The sequence below is a fragment of the Vespa velutina genome, chromosome 21 (genome assembly GCF_912470025.1).
Source record: "Vespa velutina chromosome 21, iVesVel2.1, whole genome shotgun sequence".
NCBI classification, from domain to species: Eukaryota; Metazoa; Arthropoda; class Insecta; order Hymenoptera; family Vespidae; genus Vespa; species Vespa velutina.
In genome coordinates, this window is record NC_062208.1 from 2,383,691 (window position 1) to 2,401,294 (window position 17,604).

At 33.8% G+C, this 17,604-nt stretch overlaps 2 protein-coding genes, 1 long non-coding RNA gene and 2 other non-coding genes across 6 annotated transcripts in view; 3 read left to right on the top strand and 2 right to left on the bottom strand.

The window, feature by feature from the left end:
• The window catches only part of LOC124956205 (barH-like 1 homeobox protein), a 9,436-nt gene extending 4,620 nt beyond the window's left edge, over nt 1–4,816 (top strand). For both annotated transcript variants that reach the window (XM_047511690.1, XM_047511691.1), the window contains 3 exons: nt 1,424–1,650; nt 4,172–4,308; nt 4,407–4,816. In XM_047511690.1, the coding sequence (XP_047367646.1) occupies nt 1,424–1,650; nt 4,172–4,308; nt 4,407–4,620 (578 nt within the window). In that variant the 3' untranslated portion in view covers nt 4,621–4,816. The remainder of the gene's footprint in view (nt 1–1,423; nt 1,651–4,171; nt 4,309–4,406) is intronic.
• On the bottom strand, nt 819–4,817 carry LOC124956206. Its single transcript, XR_007103159.1, has 2 exons — nt 3,456–4,817; nt 819–3,224 (listed from the first exon to the last, which is right to left on the bottom strand). It is a non-coding gene; the product is annotated as an uncharacterized LOC124956206 (long non-coding RNA).
• Nucleotides 3,816–3,888, top strand: Trnam-cau. Its single transcript has one exon. It is a non-coding gene; the product is annotated as a tRNA-Met (tRNA).
• Nucleotides 4,039–4,111, top strand: Trnam-cau. Its single transcript has one exon. It is a non-coding gene; the product is annotated as a tRNA-Met (tRNA).
• A 113-nt stretch (nt 4,818–4,930) lies between the features above and the next one.
• On the bottom strand, nt 4,931–6,864 carry LOC124956199 (cyclin-H). The gene is made up of 6 exons (XM_047511682.1): nt 6,623–6,864; nt 6,123–6,347; nt 5,866–6,039; nt 5,484–5,709; nt 5,243–5,354; nt 4,931–5,166 (listed from the first exon to the last, which is right to left on the bottom strand). The coding sequence occupies exons 1-6, from the start codon at nt 6,737–6,739 to the stop codon at nt 5,022–5,024; spliced, it is 999 nt and encodes a 332-aa protein (XP_047367638.1). The 5' UTR covers nt 6,740–6,864; the 3' UTR covers nt 4,931–5,021.
• Between the last annotated feature and the right edge of the window lie 10,740 nt (nt 6,865–17,604).

Below are 17,604 nucleotides of genomic sequence, written 5' to 3' on the forward strand. Positions count from 1 at the left end.
TCGTCTTCTTCTTCTTCTTCTTCTTCTTCTTCTCCTTCTTCTTCTTAGAGGTCGTTCGTCAATGCAACCGAGTCAGAAACCCGACGACAAATGAGCCAAACGTTTCTTTCCTCTTGCGAGTATCTTCACAGAGAAAGTTCTCCTTCTCTTTCTCCTCCTTTTCCTTCTTCTTCTTCTTCTCTTTCTTCTCCTTCTTCTTCTTCTTCTTCTATGATATCGACTACAAGAGAAGAGATTTTAAGCTCTATACGAAATGCTATTCGCCAACTCGACCGAATCAAAGACGGTACGATTTTAGCCGCGGATGACTCCGTTCGAGAGTCTTTAGAACGTGGCCCGAGTTCGAAGTTCTCGAGAAACATGCGAGAAACGCGACAATTACATTCCCCATCTGACAATTAGTAGTCGGTAAACGTTACCTACCAAGTTCTTTTTAATCTTTCTCTTTTTTTTTTTTTATTTTATTTTTCCTTTTTTTCTCTCTCTCTCTCTCTCTCTCTCTCTCTCTCGAAATATTTATTACCCATCTCAAGACGTTCGATTTAATTTTTTCTCCTTTCTTTTATTTTTTTTTTTTTTCTTTTTCCTTCCACGAGGCTATTACCTAAGAAGAAAATGTTATAAGAACATTTTTCGGTGGGAATAATTTTCGTTAAGAAAGAAAAGAAAAAAGAGAAAAGAAAGAAAGAAAAAAAAAAAAAAGAAAGAAAAAGAAAAAACAACGGGAGAAAATAAATGCGATAAAATCTTCGAAAGTATAATTTTTGTTTTGTTTTCTTTTCATCAAATATTAAAACACTTGCGAGTAGTAGTAGATAGGAGTATATTGGAATTATAAGGTGGGGTAGGGTGGGGGTGTGGGAGGGAGGCAGGAGGGACGAACTGTTTTTCGTCGGATGACGAATGGGCAGATAATTAGAAGATGATCCTCACCGTTTAAGAGCCCACGGTCTTGTTACCAGAATACTAAAAGAGAACTTGGAAGACATTCCTCATGGGTAAATCGTGAGACGTCATGTACCACTGCCTTGTAACTTGGGATAAGTATAAATATAAACAAGTTTGTGGGATAAGGAGAAGAAGAAAAAAAGAAAGAAAAAAAAAAGAAGAACAAAGAAAACAAAAAAAGAAAGAAAAAGAAAAAAAGTGTGAAGATTAATGAGAGTAAGGCAATTTTAGGGTAGGTTAATTGGAAAGCTGGGCGATGAACTCCCCCTCCCAACCCTCTCCGTTCGACTAACCGACCGCCTCCTCTACCCACTATCGTATCATCGTCACATCCTTTCCATTCTATCATTCTATCCTTTTAAGAATATTAATATATTGAATGGCACACGCGGAATCTCTTGATTTGAATCCAATGAAATTGGATTTATTTTTACAAATTAGCATTGCGTAAAAAAAAAAAAAATATTGTTTACAGAGGCGTGTACAAGCAGTAGCGGAGCCAATTCAACAACAGGTGCGGAAAGGGAGATTCAAGAAAGAACTGCCAGCACGATTAGCGACGATGAGAGAAAGAAGAGACCACGTACTGCATTCACAGCTGCACAAATAAAGTCATTAGAAGCTGAATTTGAAAGGAACAAGTACTTAAGCGTAGCGAAGAGATTACAACTTAGCAAGACTTTGAAACTTACCGAGACTCAGGTGAATTTTTAATCGAAAGAACGAAAGAAAGAAAGGAAGAAAATAAAAAAGAAGAATTAAGGATTAATATGGAAAAAAGAAAAAAAAAAAAAAAAACAAGTTGTACTAGAGATAAATTTAGATATAAATGAAGATATTAGAAAACATTGCGGAGGGAAAGGATGGAGGGGAGGATGGAAAATGGGAAATAAAAGTGAGACAAGTTTAGGCAGGATATTTTCAAACGATAAATCGCAATTAATGTCCTCCAACTTCCGCAGACTTGTGTCACCTGAAATAGTTTAACATCCATGTACACGGAGGATTTTTCTAAAGGAATCAACTTGACTCTAAATTATTAGTTAGCAGTAGTCATGCCATATGTGTAGAGGCGCCGATGGTATGGCGCCAAGAGGGAGGACTGCCCTTTAGGACCAATTAGCACTTACCCACCCTCTTTTCTTTCTTACTTTCTTTCTTCCTTTCATTCTATTCCCTTAACGAAGAAAGTGAACATTTCGAAAGGTTTTTCTTAACTTCCAAGAAAGGATCTTAACTCGATGAAATATCCATCCTGGTTGGATGTATTTTTGAAGGAACGAACGTGTTGAATCACGACGAGCTATCCAAACTTTTTTATGGGTCGAAAGTTACTTTCAAAAAAAAAAAAAAGAAAAAAAAACAAAGAAAAAAAAGAAAAAATCAGACCATTTTTTGCGAATCATTCCTAACGCGAAAACACCTATAATAATAAACACATAAATTAATATCATACATTAATATTCAATTAGAAATGAAAGAAGGTGTTATGACTCTCTTTCTCTCTCTCTCTCTCTCTCTCTCTCTCTCTTTCTGGTTAAATGATATTCTACAATTTTCCATTTCATTTTTATCCTATCATTCTATCTCGAAATGAAACATTTAAATTAATAGCTTTTATGACGATACGATTTACGATATCAGAAATAATAATCGGCACGTTAAAGTGTAATATAAATGAGTATATAGACTTTGACCAAAATGATATCCGGTGACTTGATAATTGTCGAAAGAGGTCGAAATATTCATGGTTGGCATTTAGAACGAGACGGATAATTATCCGGTGGATCAGGAGAAAAGGGGAAGACGATCAGACGACGGATCAGAGAGAAGAAGGAGACGTGTCGTGCCGCGGACGTAACTGTCACAATATTTCTCAGAGTTAACGAGCCAGCACCGAGCTGCTCCCCTTCTTCTTCTTCTTAGCTTCTTCTTCTTCTTCTTCTTCTTCCTCTTGGCTTCTTCTTATTTTCTCTCTCTCTCTCTCTCTCTCTTTCTTTCTTTCTCTTGTGCAAGCACGATGTTACATACAACGTTCCATCGTTCTTAGCCTTTTCTTCGACTAACAGCACACCCAACCCGACGGATGCTGCGCGCCATCAAGGCGTCGGACCGGAGAGGCGTCGATTTTTTAATTAGGATATATTACCAACCGAATGTCACGAATTTTAAACGGACGGCTCCTTTAAAATTCTTATGGGAAAATCGTTCTCATACATTTTGATAAATAATTTTCATCGTTCTTCTTTTAAATAACTTCTGTTTCTCTTTGTTCCCTGTTAATATCACATAGTTATATATATATATATATATCTTTTTTTAGTTAACAATCTTAAGATTAATTTACAACGTTAAAATTGGTGCGATCTTCGATCGGTTTTTTAATCCCCGTAAAAAAAAAAAAAAAAAAAAAAAGAAAAAATAATCCTCTAATTTACGGTTCATCCTATGATAGGATCATCGTAACGTCCAAGGGATCTTTTAATGTCAATGATATTCTCTCTTACCTTTTATCCCGTTGATCAACTTTTGGTTCATCCACCTTTACAAGTGATTTCTCACCTCAAGGACACGAGAGTACTCTGAACTTCCACCCTCCGTTCATCTACCCTCTGAAAAAGCTGTTGACACTTGATAGAAGTGGGGAGACCGTTTATAACAGTGGTCAATCCGGTTTGTGGATGCAGTTTAACGTCATGCCCAGGACCGATTTATATATATATATATATACACACGTATATGTATATATGTATATATATGTATGTATATATATATACATATATATATGACGTAATATAATTGTTTAAAAGCTTTTTTTTATTAATATTCGTCTGATCAAATGATTGTAAAAAAAAGCTCCTCAAGGAGCCTCGGTAGCGCAGTAGGCAGCGCGTAAGTCTCATAATCTTAAGGTCGTGAGTTCGATCCTCACCCGGGGCAAATACTTTTTTTTATTTTTTCCTCTCTTTCATTATCAACCCCATTAGACAGGGATAAGCAAAGCTTTTCTAAGTTTTCCCTCTTTATTATTAGCTAATAGATTTTATTCGATCGCAATGACATTTTCTATTCGTCGAAAGCTCTTCAAGCGCCTCGGTAGCGCAGTAGGCAGCGCGTAAGTCTCATAATCTTAAGGTCGTGAGTTCGATCCTCACCCGGGGCAAAATTTTCTTTTTTTTTTTTTTTCCATTTTTCGATTTTTCTCTCCCTTTTTCATTTACAGATTAAAATATGGTTTCAAAATAGGCGAACCAAGTGGAAAAGAAAATATACGAATGACGTTGAATTATTGGCACAACAATATTATTCGAGCTTGGGTATACCCGCACCAAGGCCAATTTTCGTTGGAGATCGTTTATGGTAAATTGATTGATGATGTAAATAACATTTTAAGTGAATAAGTATCAACAAAGGGAGAATATTTTCTTTTTCTTTTTTTTTTTCTTTTTTTTTCACAGGTTCTTCAATTATCCAACGCAATCTCAACCGGGTGCTACATTTTTCCCGCAACATTTGACGCCATTGCCTTTACCAGCTGCTTTACCAATCGTACAACCATTGCCTAGTAATTTGCCAACGGGACAACAATCTCCTATATTTCATAATGTACCATTAAGTCATCCTAATCATCATCTTACACAGAGATTAGATTTTAGGCATCAGGAACCATAAATTAATTCGTTAATTATTATATATTGAGATTGAGGTGCAATGTATACGTAAAGAAATTGCTCGTTCGAACATTGATATCTCACTGTTTATCTTTTTTATATAATTGCATTTATAATAAGGATAACTAATATACGTACAAAATAAATAATATTCTAATTACAATTAGAAGTATATTATATTTTGGTATCTATCAAATGTTTTTTCCTAATTATTATTATTATTATGAATTCGAACGACAAAGAATATTTAACAAATGAATTTTTGAATGAATGAATTTCGTGGGAGAAAAAAAAAATATATATATAACGAATATTCTTTCATATATGTACGGAATTGCATTGAGATAATAAATTATTGTATGAATGAGAAAACTTGATAAAATATCTAAAAGAAAATTTTTCTCAAACTGCGGATGGCGATGATAACATTTTATTAACACCTAATGTCTTTTCATCGTGAGCCGCTTGATCTTGTATGATCTTAGCATATTTTTCATTATCTTGTAGATCCTCCTCGTCCAACATTTCTTGCATTCTTTGTTTATATCTAACAAAAAAAAAAAAGTTTATATTACGTGAAAACATTATAAGGTATATACAAAGAATTTAAAATAATTACTTACATCTCACTGTCAGGATTATTCTCTTGATTTCTACACTTGTCTAATTTTTTTTCTATAGCTCTAACAATATCACGTGACGGTGGTTCTACGCATTTAGCCATTGATCTTATTTCTATAATAATAATAATATACATTGTTTAAATCATTTTGTTAAACAATATTAATTTATAATGTTCATTTATTATAAATTAATTTGTTGAGTTAAACAATGAAATCTTATAAATTATTATATATCACTTACTTCTAACTGCCTCTATTATACCACCTAATTGTTCACTTGGAAATAATATATCCGTTACATAATTATCTAAATTAGCAGAAGCTCTGGATGCTGCGTGTAAAGTTGCAGCCAAAGCAACTTGGCTTGGAGCATAAAGTAAAACACTATCAGTTAAAAAAACTCTTTCTAAAAATTCATCTATATGTGGCCTCAATTTTTCTGGATTTTCTAATGAAGTATAACGCGTCTAAAAGTTTCAAAACAATGTATTAATATACAAATATACTACTTGTAATATACAAAAATACTTTCTTAAAGATTATAACAATATAATCTTTAAGAAAAAGAAAAAAAAATAAAAAAGAGAGAGAAAAAGAAAATTAATGATATACAAATGATAGACCTTAATATCGATCATTAATCCTTCAACAGGTCTAAATGGATTGTGTATCGTTAAATTATAATTCAATTGTTGCATAAGTAATAATTCATTATTAAGAATAATATCTGATGCCTTTTCTCTATCACCTTTAATATTTGCAACAAATTGTGATATTGAAACATTAAATTCTTCAACCTGTGAAAATAATTTCATAATATCATATTGTAACAATATCATAATCCAAATGTTATTAGAATATAATAATAGGAAATAATTACTTTGCAAGCTAAATATACGCATGTGACTAATATCTCCTTTGGATGATAATCCATTACACTGTTCCTTAAATAAAATCTTTTGAAATAATGTAGAGCAGTAGCAACAGTAGCTCTAGGCATTGGAGGTGTAAAACGACGACAGAAATCACGTAATTGTAATTCATAAAATCTAAGAAGTGTACGTTCCTCATTGTCCGAGAGAAAATGTGCCTCTCTTTCTTCTGGCTTATAAATAGTAATATGAAAATATACAGGATGTTTTATGCATTTAAGAAAATAAGAAATAGATACTAATAATAAAATTATTATCTAAATCTCCTACATTATCGATTGAGTTAAACGTAAACATAACCTCACAATTCATACGTAATTGTATATAAATTTATTTACTTATGACGTAGTTATAATCGAAAAAAAAAAAAAGAAAATGATTTAATTCCCTTAATCTCAATTATTATAATACGATTTTTTTTTCATTCTAATTCGTTAAAAAAACTTACAGACATATTGGCACCATGTTTTTCAATGAAATCAGCATTAGTTTTCTCCCTTAATGTCGTTAATTCATTCTCGTCTCTAAACATCCAAAATTTATTTTGCGAGCTTTGAGGAAACATTTCTATACGTCGACGCCAGAATAAAGAATAAATCTTTGATTAAATCTATGTAAAAAGATAAATAAGATCACGATTAAATCACAACAATCGACAGATGTTGCACGTGCTGTCGCAATGAAAGTACTTTATCGATTATTGACTAGAGGGCAGCATAGTTTGTTGTCTCATGCGCAGATACGTCGGTACGAACGACACCTACATTTCAAAATCTATTCTAATTTTTTACATTACGATTATAATTATATAATAAATTTAATTTTAAATATTATATTTACAATAATATATATATATATATAAATATAAATATTATAATATATAATATATATAATATATATATATATACAACTATTATTAATAAATTTAATCTTAAATAAAATAAAAATACGAATGAAAACTATTATAATAAAATTTGATTTGAACAATTAAAAATTATATTTCAAAATAAAATTTATTTTATTATCTTGTACGACATTAAAATTGATAATGATACGATTAAGAATAAAAGAATTTATTATTCGATTCAAATAATATTATCGTTTATTTAAAGTTAAGAAAAAGAGCAAATAACGATTTGAAAAATTTGGAAGGAATAAACGAAGACGATGTTTTCTGGCAAACTGGACGCCTACACAGAACGGTAATAAACAAGATCGGCGACAAGGGAGATGGTGGAGTGAGGTAGAACCGATTTTAATATGGACGCCTCCCCCAAGCGGTTGCACGTCCGATCTGAAGGGGCGTTCCAACGACCCTTTGTCAACCGACAACGCCGCTGCATCTTATCACGATCGAGACTTGGGATCTACCCGTTTTGCTTCTCCACCTCGTTTCTTGCCCCGAGGCTATGGTCGGCCGTTCGAGCTGCCGCTCGCTCGTTCGCCTCTCTTTTAAAAGTACAGACCTCAGCCATAACTCTTCCTCATTTTTTATTGCAGGCTAGTTTACGTTGCCTTAACGTTACACGATTGCTCCTCGTCGTTGTCCTCCATCGTCATATCCAAGACTTTGAATAATATCAATACCATCGATCTTACATCGTCAGATAAAGTATCTTCTTTGGACGTATGATCTCCTACTAACATTCACTTTACTTATATTATTTCTATTTTAAATATCATTAAAATCATAACTATAAGTAAGATAGGATAAGCTAAAGATATTCTATAATTCGATCGAATCTATGTAATTTATTCCTTTTTTTTTCTTTCGATCTTTCTCTCTCTCTCTCTCTCTCTCTCTCTCTAAATTTGATTTTTAAATCAACTACTATAATGTTATATATTTCTCTCTCTCTCTCTCTCTGTGTCTGTTTTTTCTTCTTTTTTTTCTTCTTCATTTCCTAGTAATAATGCGATAATTTGTTAGGCAAATTAGAATACACATATACAAACATACATGGATATAGATAATACGTAAATGTACGAAACCCTAGCGGTTTCGCTTCCGCCGAAATCCAAGAAAGGAAGGAAAGATACGGCTATCCCCGAAAGTGAAGTACATCCGCCATTAATCTAACATTGCGGTTACCGGCACCCTCCAAAGTTCGCGTGTTCCACCACCCTTTCCCTTTTATTCGAGAGACACGCACGTACGCGAGTTAGGAGTTCTCTTATATAGGTATATCTACTTCTACACGAACGTTTTCCAATAATCGCGTTTGCCGTAAGAAAAGGAGGAAGTCAAATGGTTTACTCGCCTCGTCCTAATGCAAAATCAATGCTCAACTTTGGCTACCCGAGGTGTGACGGAATAAAGTGGATTACTTTCGTCCAATGTTATATCCAACTTATCCGGCTTCTGGTACGCCGTAATCAAGAATGACTTTCCTTTAGGAATTTACAACCCTCTTCTTTACATTGACAAATTAACCCTTACTTCAGATAGAACAGATATTTTAACATTTAGTCTGTAACGTTGTATACGTTGGTATATTCGTGACGCGTTGAAAAAAAAATGACAAATGATTTTACCGTTCCTAACGAGAAAGAAAAAGAAAGAGAAAGAGAGAGAGAGAGAGAGAGATCCTATCTAGGCACGTCATTTTTTATATTCATACGAAAAAAAAAAAAAAACCAAAAGGACTTTTCTTCGATTAATTTTTTTCCAAAAGTTTTTTATAACCAGTAACATTCCTCTTTCAAGTTGACCAATCTATATAATACCGGTTAAAGTACTTCCATGAAATGTATGTAAGTACGTGACCTAGTACATATCGCATGTTACCGTTACCATACCATGGTGGTAGGTATTCGTCGTTGGTTAACCCGCAAAAAGTGGTATCACGCCTGATTTTAACACTCTTTGGGCTTTGGCTTGACTGCTTTTCTGGTCGCACGCAAACCCGTTCCGTGGTTTCGAAACGTCACGTGTCCTATTCTCCTCATATGTCAGGACCTTTTCTGTTTCCTCATTGTATTTTATATTATATATGTCTACTCTCTATGCAAATCATTTTATGTCTTTTATTTTTCATGTATAAAACCAATGAAAAAACAAAACAAGAAAGAAGAAAACGAGAGAGAGAGAGAGAGAGAGAGAGAGAGAGAGAGAGAGAAGACAACAACAACAACAATAACAAAAAAGAGAATAATCGAATAAACGAATCAAAAATTATTCTAACCGATGAAAGAGATCGATTGTGAAAGGATTCGATGAAGAATAAAATGATTTTTGGAAATATCATTTAAGAACTTTTGTATCATCCTATACGTATTATCATTCATTCAGTTTTGCTACCAGTTTTGATACTTCGATCATCTCATGTTATTTGATAAATCATTGATGCCGAAAAGATTTTAAGATCATGATTCTTTACAATCGATATGGAAGAAAGACAAAGGTAGAAAAATGAGAGAAGGAAGAGAAGAAAAAAATAGAGAGAGAGAGAGAGAAAGAGAGAGAGACAAAGAAAAAGAAACTGAAAAAAAGAAAGAAGAAGAAGACAGAAAGAGAGAGAGAGAGAGAGAGAGAGAGAGAGTCTGAAGAAGTTCGGGTGCAAAGTTAGCCAGGGGCATAAACGATGAGAAGGATCAGCAAGTAGAAAGAGTGAGAGAGAGAGAGAGAGAGAAAGAGAGAGAGGTTAGTATGGAGGAAAGTCGAGATGGAAGAAAGAGACAGCAACGAGGTGGGTTCGTATACATGGGTATAATTACAGAGGACAGAGACAGAGACAGAGAGAGAGAGAGAAAGAGAGAGAGAGAGAGAGAGAGAGAGAAGGGGATAGCAGTGGCTAGACCCACTATAGCAAGTTTAAAGTTGCCTCGAGGTAAGAGTATACTCCAAATCGGTGAGGCCCGATTCTTTAGCGATCCTTTTTCGCGATCCTTTTTCGCGACTCATTCCTAATTCTTATTCTTGCCTGAGGTGAAAAACGGTGGAAGAATTTGCCAAGCTGTATTTTTATGCTACCGATTTTTCCCTCCCTCGTTTCTTTCCTTTCCTTTCCTTTCCTTTCTTTTTTTTTTCTTCCTTTTTCTCTCCCTTTTTTTTTTTCTTTCTTTTTTTTTTTTTTTTTTTTTTTTATACACTTTCAGAATCTATCTCCTTTCGTTTTGTACTCTTTTATTTCATCCATTATCATATTCTCGAGGTCTTGAGAATGAATAAAAAAGGAAGAGGTGGAGGAGGAGGAAGAAGAAAAAAGAAAAAAAAAAGAAAAAAAAAACAGAAAAAAGAGGAAAAAAGAAAAAATAAAAAGGGAAGAAAGAAAGAAATAAGGAGAGAAATAAAAGAAATGATATTTTTATTGAATAATATATGAGAATGGGGTATGGAAGATAATTTTCAAATTGATATAAAATGCAAGAGAAAGAAGGTGAGCGACAGAGAGAGAAAGAGAAAGAGAGTAAAAGAGAGTGAGAGAGAGAGAGAAACTATGGTGACTGCATTATGCATGAAGGTTTATTATCCGTTCGTTGAGTCATTAAGAAAGTAGTAGATGTACTACGTCCGCTGTGATCTTTCACGAAGGATTCCGATAGATTATCATGATCATACACAGTTCTACCATACACAAAGATATTAACTACCTTCCTTCTCTGTGTATATGATGTATTTTACTCGTAAAAGTCCGTACCTTATTTCTCATTGCCTCGTAGAATATTCTTTCATTCCTATCTTCTCTTTCGTTATTAGCTCGACTTAATTCGCGAGAACGAGAGTTGTGACCTTCTGAATCCTTTAATTTTGGCTGACCGCGGACAGCGATAATTAACGAACTATAATCAACGGCCTATTCGACGCGTAACGTAACGTAACGTAACGGAACGTAACTGAGAGGATTCACCTTTTCATGATGTGTATGCTTCGATGGGGTGAATACGTTAAAGGTGCGTACACACATGAAAAATTATATTATTGCATAGGAACGTTTATCGATAACGATATAACGAAAATGAACGATTGGAGTAAATCGATCGTATTTATATAAATATAAAATCTCGAACTCGTTTATAGAAAGAAAAAAGATAGATAAATAAATAAATAAATAAATAAATAAAATTTAAGAATAATTCGATCGTTCACAAATAACTTTGTGAACTATGTTAAACGTCACCAAGAAAAGTTAAGATTTATCCACTTTTGCGGTAATTCCTGGCTTCTCGGGCGCACACAGGTTCGCGCAAGATGGCCGACAAAAGAAGAGCTCCGATTGGCGACGGCGGAGCGGGCTATTTGAGCGGCGGTTGGTGGTTCAGCACGGACCGGCACGAGTAATTTTGATCGTGATTATACTAATTTCATAGTATGCCCCTTCTCGGTGGCTTAAGCACCGGCCGAGTTCACACGAGTAGCGCCACGAGACAGGAGTAACCGTGCTCGTTGGTTGTTTGATATCGCCGGTGTTTCGTCAAAATTATTTTTTACCTTACGAAAGATGGTTCGAATAAAGAAGATCACTTCCTCGTGTAGTGTATAACGCGCTTACGAAAACTCAACTCGGCCATACTTTTTTCCCTTTTTTCCTCCCCTTTAAATCGTGGAATAGTATTTATAAGAAATTCGTGAGTTGATAGTCGCGATGAGTCTTATAAACGACATTGAGCGCCTTGTTGTTCTCTCTTCCCTCACCCACTCACCCACCCATCCGCCATTATCCCATCCCCTTCGTTATTTCCTTTAAATACGACTTGAAAAGAGATAGAAAACTAAAAGATAAGAGAGAATGAGAGAGAGAGAGAGAGAGAGAGAGAGAAAACTATTACTGTTTACGTGAACAGGTATGTATGTATGTATGTACTTACATACCTACCTACTATATATCAAACTATAATCGTCTCATGTCTATAATCGTTAGTGCGGTTCGTAGTCACGGGCAAATAGCTCTTCCCTCTCTTTCCATCTCGCAATCTCGCGAGCTTCGCCATCCTCCTTCACCTCCTCCCCTACCTTTTCTCCTCTCTCACTCTCCCCATCCCTCTTATGCTCTGGCCTCTCTTCTCCCCGTGGGCAATGAGCGGAGCCTTGCCGGCCATCGCGCGGTGGGGGCTAAATTACCACAATTTTGTACTTTTTATACCGCGAGGGAAAAAAGAGGATAATTTTTGGTGGAAACGCAACAATTTTATCGGCCGTTGTTATGTGAGATCAGTTGGTGTCTACTGCCGCTACGCGTTACACCTGTCCGTTCTCCTGCGTCTTTCGTTCATAGCCAACTGAAATTTTGATTTTCTTCTTTTAATCAATATAAATCAATGATATTAAAGCAGTTCGATCGATCGAGTTCGATTGATGGATAACTTACCACTCTGACGCCATTTTGGTAACCTTAGATATTATCCCTATCGTTTAATCAAATCTTATTAAACGTTCTAAACATTTTAACGATTAGATCTAGGTGTTTTATATGAATTTTTATATATAAAAGTGTGACAATGTTAGAAGTGAAAGTTCTGTGAATCAAAGATCGTGATTTCGAAGAGCTCGCGGTCGCCATTTTGGGGAACTGTATATACTGTATACAGAAGAGTATACGGTAATATCTTTGTGAGAAATTCAATGATGAGAGTGAGTATTTTGTTATATACAAGTATATATATATATATATATATATATATATATATATAAATATATAGAGAGAGAGACAATATACATAATTGTATCTATCTATTTAATATTATATTAATTTCTCGTGTTTAATTTTATATATCGAGACTTGTCACGAGACAAACAACGAATTAACTATATCATTTTACAAATACTTCTGCTCGTCTATATGCAAATATGCAACACGTTGGAACTTTTAAACATTGGTCTAACAAATCTGATAAGACAGACATTCTAACGTTCATCATTAGGTCGTTGGCTACCTGTAGTTAACAGTGTAACTCGATAATACCTTTAAGTTATTCAACAGAGAACCTGTTTGCGTGAATTAAAAATAATAAGATCGTTTAATGGCATAGGGGATTTACGTTGTCGATATCAAAGATGACGATTTGTTAAATTATTATTAAAATCTTAGCTACTATATAAAAGATCATTATCTAAAGTAGAAAATTATTGCTTTCACGATAATTCTTTCTAACGGTTATCGATTTACACGAAAGGAAAATATTGGACAGTGAAATTTTGTCTCTTATAAAAGAAAAAAAAAAAACTATATATATATATATATATAAGAAAAAAGAACTTGTATTAATGCGATTGAGAATATATCTACATATGTGTATATAGATGTATATGTATATATATACACGCACACACACAGATACACACATACACACACACATATATATATATATATATACATGCATATATATAGATGGATGGATAGCAATAGCTATAATATTTTTAATTTAACATATCTATATTATAAAGCATTCAAGCGGTATCAATTAAATACGATAAAATATCTAGTCTCAGAGGAGAAATTCATTACTTATAAATATTCAACATATCTTCAGAGATAAACATCTCTCTAGTACTCTTGGCTGCACTCCTTTCTTTTTTCTATCTTTTCTTTTTTTCTTTTTCCTTTCTTTTTTTTTTTTTTTTTTTTTCTTTTTTTTTTATCAAACATGGTTATTTGCATGACGCCAAAGTGGATGGTTACATTTTGTATCGAGGATAATCACTAACCCTTATATTATTTTATTATATTATTTCTATATAAGACGAACGGGAAAAGAAATAGGGAAAGGAAGGCATTAACGAAAAAAAAAAAAAAAAAAAGGAAGAAAAAGGAATACAGAAAAAGGGAAGAAATCAAACGAGAAAAAAAAAAAAAAAAAAAAAAAGGAAAAAAAAAGAAAACGAAAAAAAGAAAAGAGAAAAGAAATGCCGCAAAGAGAGTAGTTAGAAGAAAACTACGTACTTGGAGTGAGAGAGAGAGAGAGAGAGAGAGAGAGAGAGATGAGAGAGATGAAAATAGATGGAAAAGTGGTTTCTCCGTAAAGATGGTAGTATAGTCTAGATACCCGGAGTCGTTATTGATGCCAAGGGTAGGTATCTATCGCTCCCGGGCTTGAAGGACCAACGTTGAGAAAAGAAAAAGATAGAAGCAATAAAAATGCAAGGGCGAAAAGGACGGAGGTAAATAACGGTGGAGGAGGCGTGGTTGGCGCGATGCGGCGCCCTCAAAGCATGATCTTACCTCGAGGGTGTACCTTTTAAAAACCCTAAGGTAGTAGAAGCCTCGAAACTGGGAGCTCAAGAGATAAGATCCTCCTAGTTATCGAACTAACTCCTGTTCTTCAACGAAACTCTCCTTCCGTCGGCGGAAAAAACATCAATGCAATCGGTTATCTCGATAAATCTGAAAAAAAAAAAAGAGAGCAATTTGATTCAACGTGAAAATCAAACTTCTTTCCTTTTCCTTATTTTTTCCTTTTTTTCTATTTATTTCCTATAATACGAAATCATTTTTAATTTATTATACAAAATCAAAAATACAATATTATGAGTGAATAGTTTTATATAGAAACTTTGTAAATTCATAATAATGTTAATTTGTTATTATAGTTATTATAGTTACTTCGTAATTCATAATAAAATTAATATCAAAATTTATTAAAAATTTTCTTTTTATTTTCTTAAATAATATATGATCAATTTGACGATCTAACGAAAGGATCGATACGTTTTATTAGCTAACGATAAATGATACAAATAAATATATCTTGAAATCGTAGTAACGTATTGGAAAAAGGAAAAATATTATGAAAGAAATTAACTAGGAGAAGAAGGATATTATTTTTATTTCCTTGAAAATATAGAATAATATATATTTAATCGATGTCTCATAAGATTTACAATAGATGTCTGATATACGATTTATTTTTATTGAGAAAATATCAAAAATCGTACTTTGACATTATGTCGATGTTCTGAAAAAGAAAAAAAAAAAAGAAAACAAATTAAGCAACTTGATGATCTTATTGTCGTTTCCTTCAAAATAAAGAATAATATATGTATGACAATTCGACGTCTCACAAGAGATTCGACATATCTAAAAAAAAAAAAGTTCGAATACATGGACGCATTCTAAAATCAATCAGATATTTTGAAAAAATAAAAAGAAATAAAAAAAAAAAAAACTGTATCATTATATTTTCCCATAAAAATAAAAATACTGTTATACGAGAATTTGATGTCTCATGTGTTCTATGACCTAAGATCCAAATAGACAGATGTACACCCTAAAATCATGGCAATCCGGTATCTAATAAAAAAAAAAAAAAATAAAAGAAGAAACACTAACGATGATACGATGAACCCGCGGCTACGGAAACAAAGACGTAAGAATGACGGAATATACGCCATTTTAAAGGCCCTAATTACAGCCTCCTCTCTCTCTCTCTCTCTCTCTCTCTCTCTCTATCTCTCTCTCTATCTCTTTCTCTCTCTTTCTGTATCTCGACCGAACGTCGTGGTCGTGGCAGATGTGGATAATGATAGAGCCAAGAATCCGCCGATCTGTGTCCTCCTTCGAGACCGAGTTCCACGGATTCTGGCGCCATCGATCAGAGAAATTTTTACCAGTTATTAATCGAAGTTATCGAAACTTTTGCTTCTGATCCTGCCGACGGTTAAATCGAAATCATTTCATACCAGTTTTTAATATTAAAAATTTGATTTCTCTCTTTTTTTCCTTCTTCTTCTTTTTTTTCTCTCTCTGTCTCTTTCTCTCTCTCTCTCTCTCTCTCTTTCACTATCTCTGTCAATACGATAAAATCTTCAATATTGAATCGTTTCGTTTAAAATGAAAATCATTGATACGGTTAAACGTTAAAAATAATCGATCAGATTAAAAATGAAATATCATTGGGATTCAATGTAATTCGTTCCTACTACACGTCTCTATTAAACGAAAGATATCCCATCTATATGCAGATTTACATTTGGTTTTGTCGCTTTCGGTGAAATTAAAAGTTTGCCGTCCGTTTTTCTGTACATCACCTACGACGAAGAGAACGACGGATGTTGTCCAGCAAGGAATGAAAAGAATCGAGGAGGTTGCCTCTGAAAACCCCGCCCTTCACCTTCAGCGGCCTTTAATTACCAAAAATTTTACGAGCCGCACGTTGTGTTCTGTCATTTGTTTGCTCAAGCACGCCGGAAGTTCGAGCTAATTGATTATCTGCTAATTTGTAACGTTGCCTGCTTAGAAGATGCCGAGAGAGAGAGAGAGAGAAAGAGAGAGAGAGAGAGAGAGAGAGAGAGAGAGAGAGAGACTAAAACCTTTGCGACGGTTCCTTCGCGAGGACACCTTGTTCTTTTTTTATTTTTTTATATTTTTATTCTTCTTCTTTTAGAACTTCATCATCATCTTCTTCTTCTTCTTCTTCTTCTTATTATTATTATTATTATTACTATTATTATACTTTTTTAATTTCTTTTTTCTTTTTTTTTTTTTTTCATTACTCCATATTTTCGTGAGCCTTTGTCAGACTAATTAAACGAGCACATATAAATTCACTTTTATTAATTTCCGATATAAAAGCTAAGATCTAAGTAATTATAATATAATATCATTTTCATTTTTATCCTTCATCTTTCCGCAAAAGGATAAATAAAGACCAGTGAGAATCAAGCAGAGAGGAGTATAATATCCAACCCCGTTTCATACAAGTAGATTGAGTACTTCTATCAAACTTCAACCAAAGGGGACAACATAATTTATGGTTGTTATATATGATATATTTACGGTATAAATAACCAACCGCAAGAGAAAAAGTCTGAAGATGGTTCGAGATAAAAAAGAAAATGAAAAAGGAAAATAAGAAAACATTTTGATAATTTTCTGATAAATAATCACGATACGTAGATATCTCGACGGGGTGATATGAATAACATTGTCATATATCTTATTACTTTGAAATGATAGAATTCATCGACGAATTATTTAACTAGAAATAATTAATAAATTCTAAAATATCACGTAGCTAAGTTACGATCTAATTCAACAATTATCTGAAACACATTTATTTCCTTTACTCACAATTTGTTCTTTCCTCTTTCCCTCGACAAACTTTCAAAAGTTCATCTGTCCTTTTTATTTGGAAAAAGATCGTCGGTTAATTGTCTTCTTCCTTGAAAAAAGTCTAAGACGTCATTAGTAACGAAATCAGTCGTACGATCGGGCCCACGATCGGGCCCACAAATGTCCACGAAAAGTAGGTCTTTTTCCTTTTCTATTTTTTTTTCTTCTTCGTTCTGACTTCAACGAGAAGAAGAGTAAAAAAAAAAAAGAGAGAAAGGGAGGGAGAGAGAGAGAGAGAGAGAGAGAGAGATGGGGTAAGGGGCCCTAAGGGCTAACTGATCTTATGAAGAAACAGAGCTCTGAGGAGAATGCTCATGGAGAAGCCGATGGGGCCTTACGTAGCTCCGTCTACGCAGGACCCGCGTAATAACACGGCACCGCA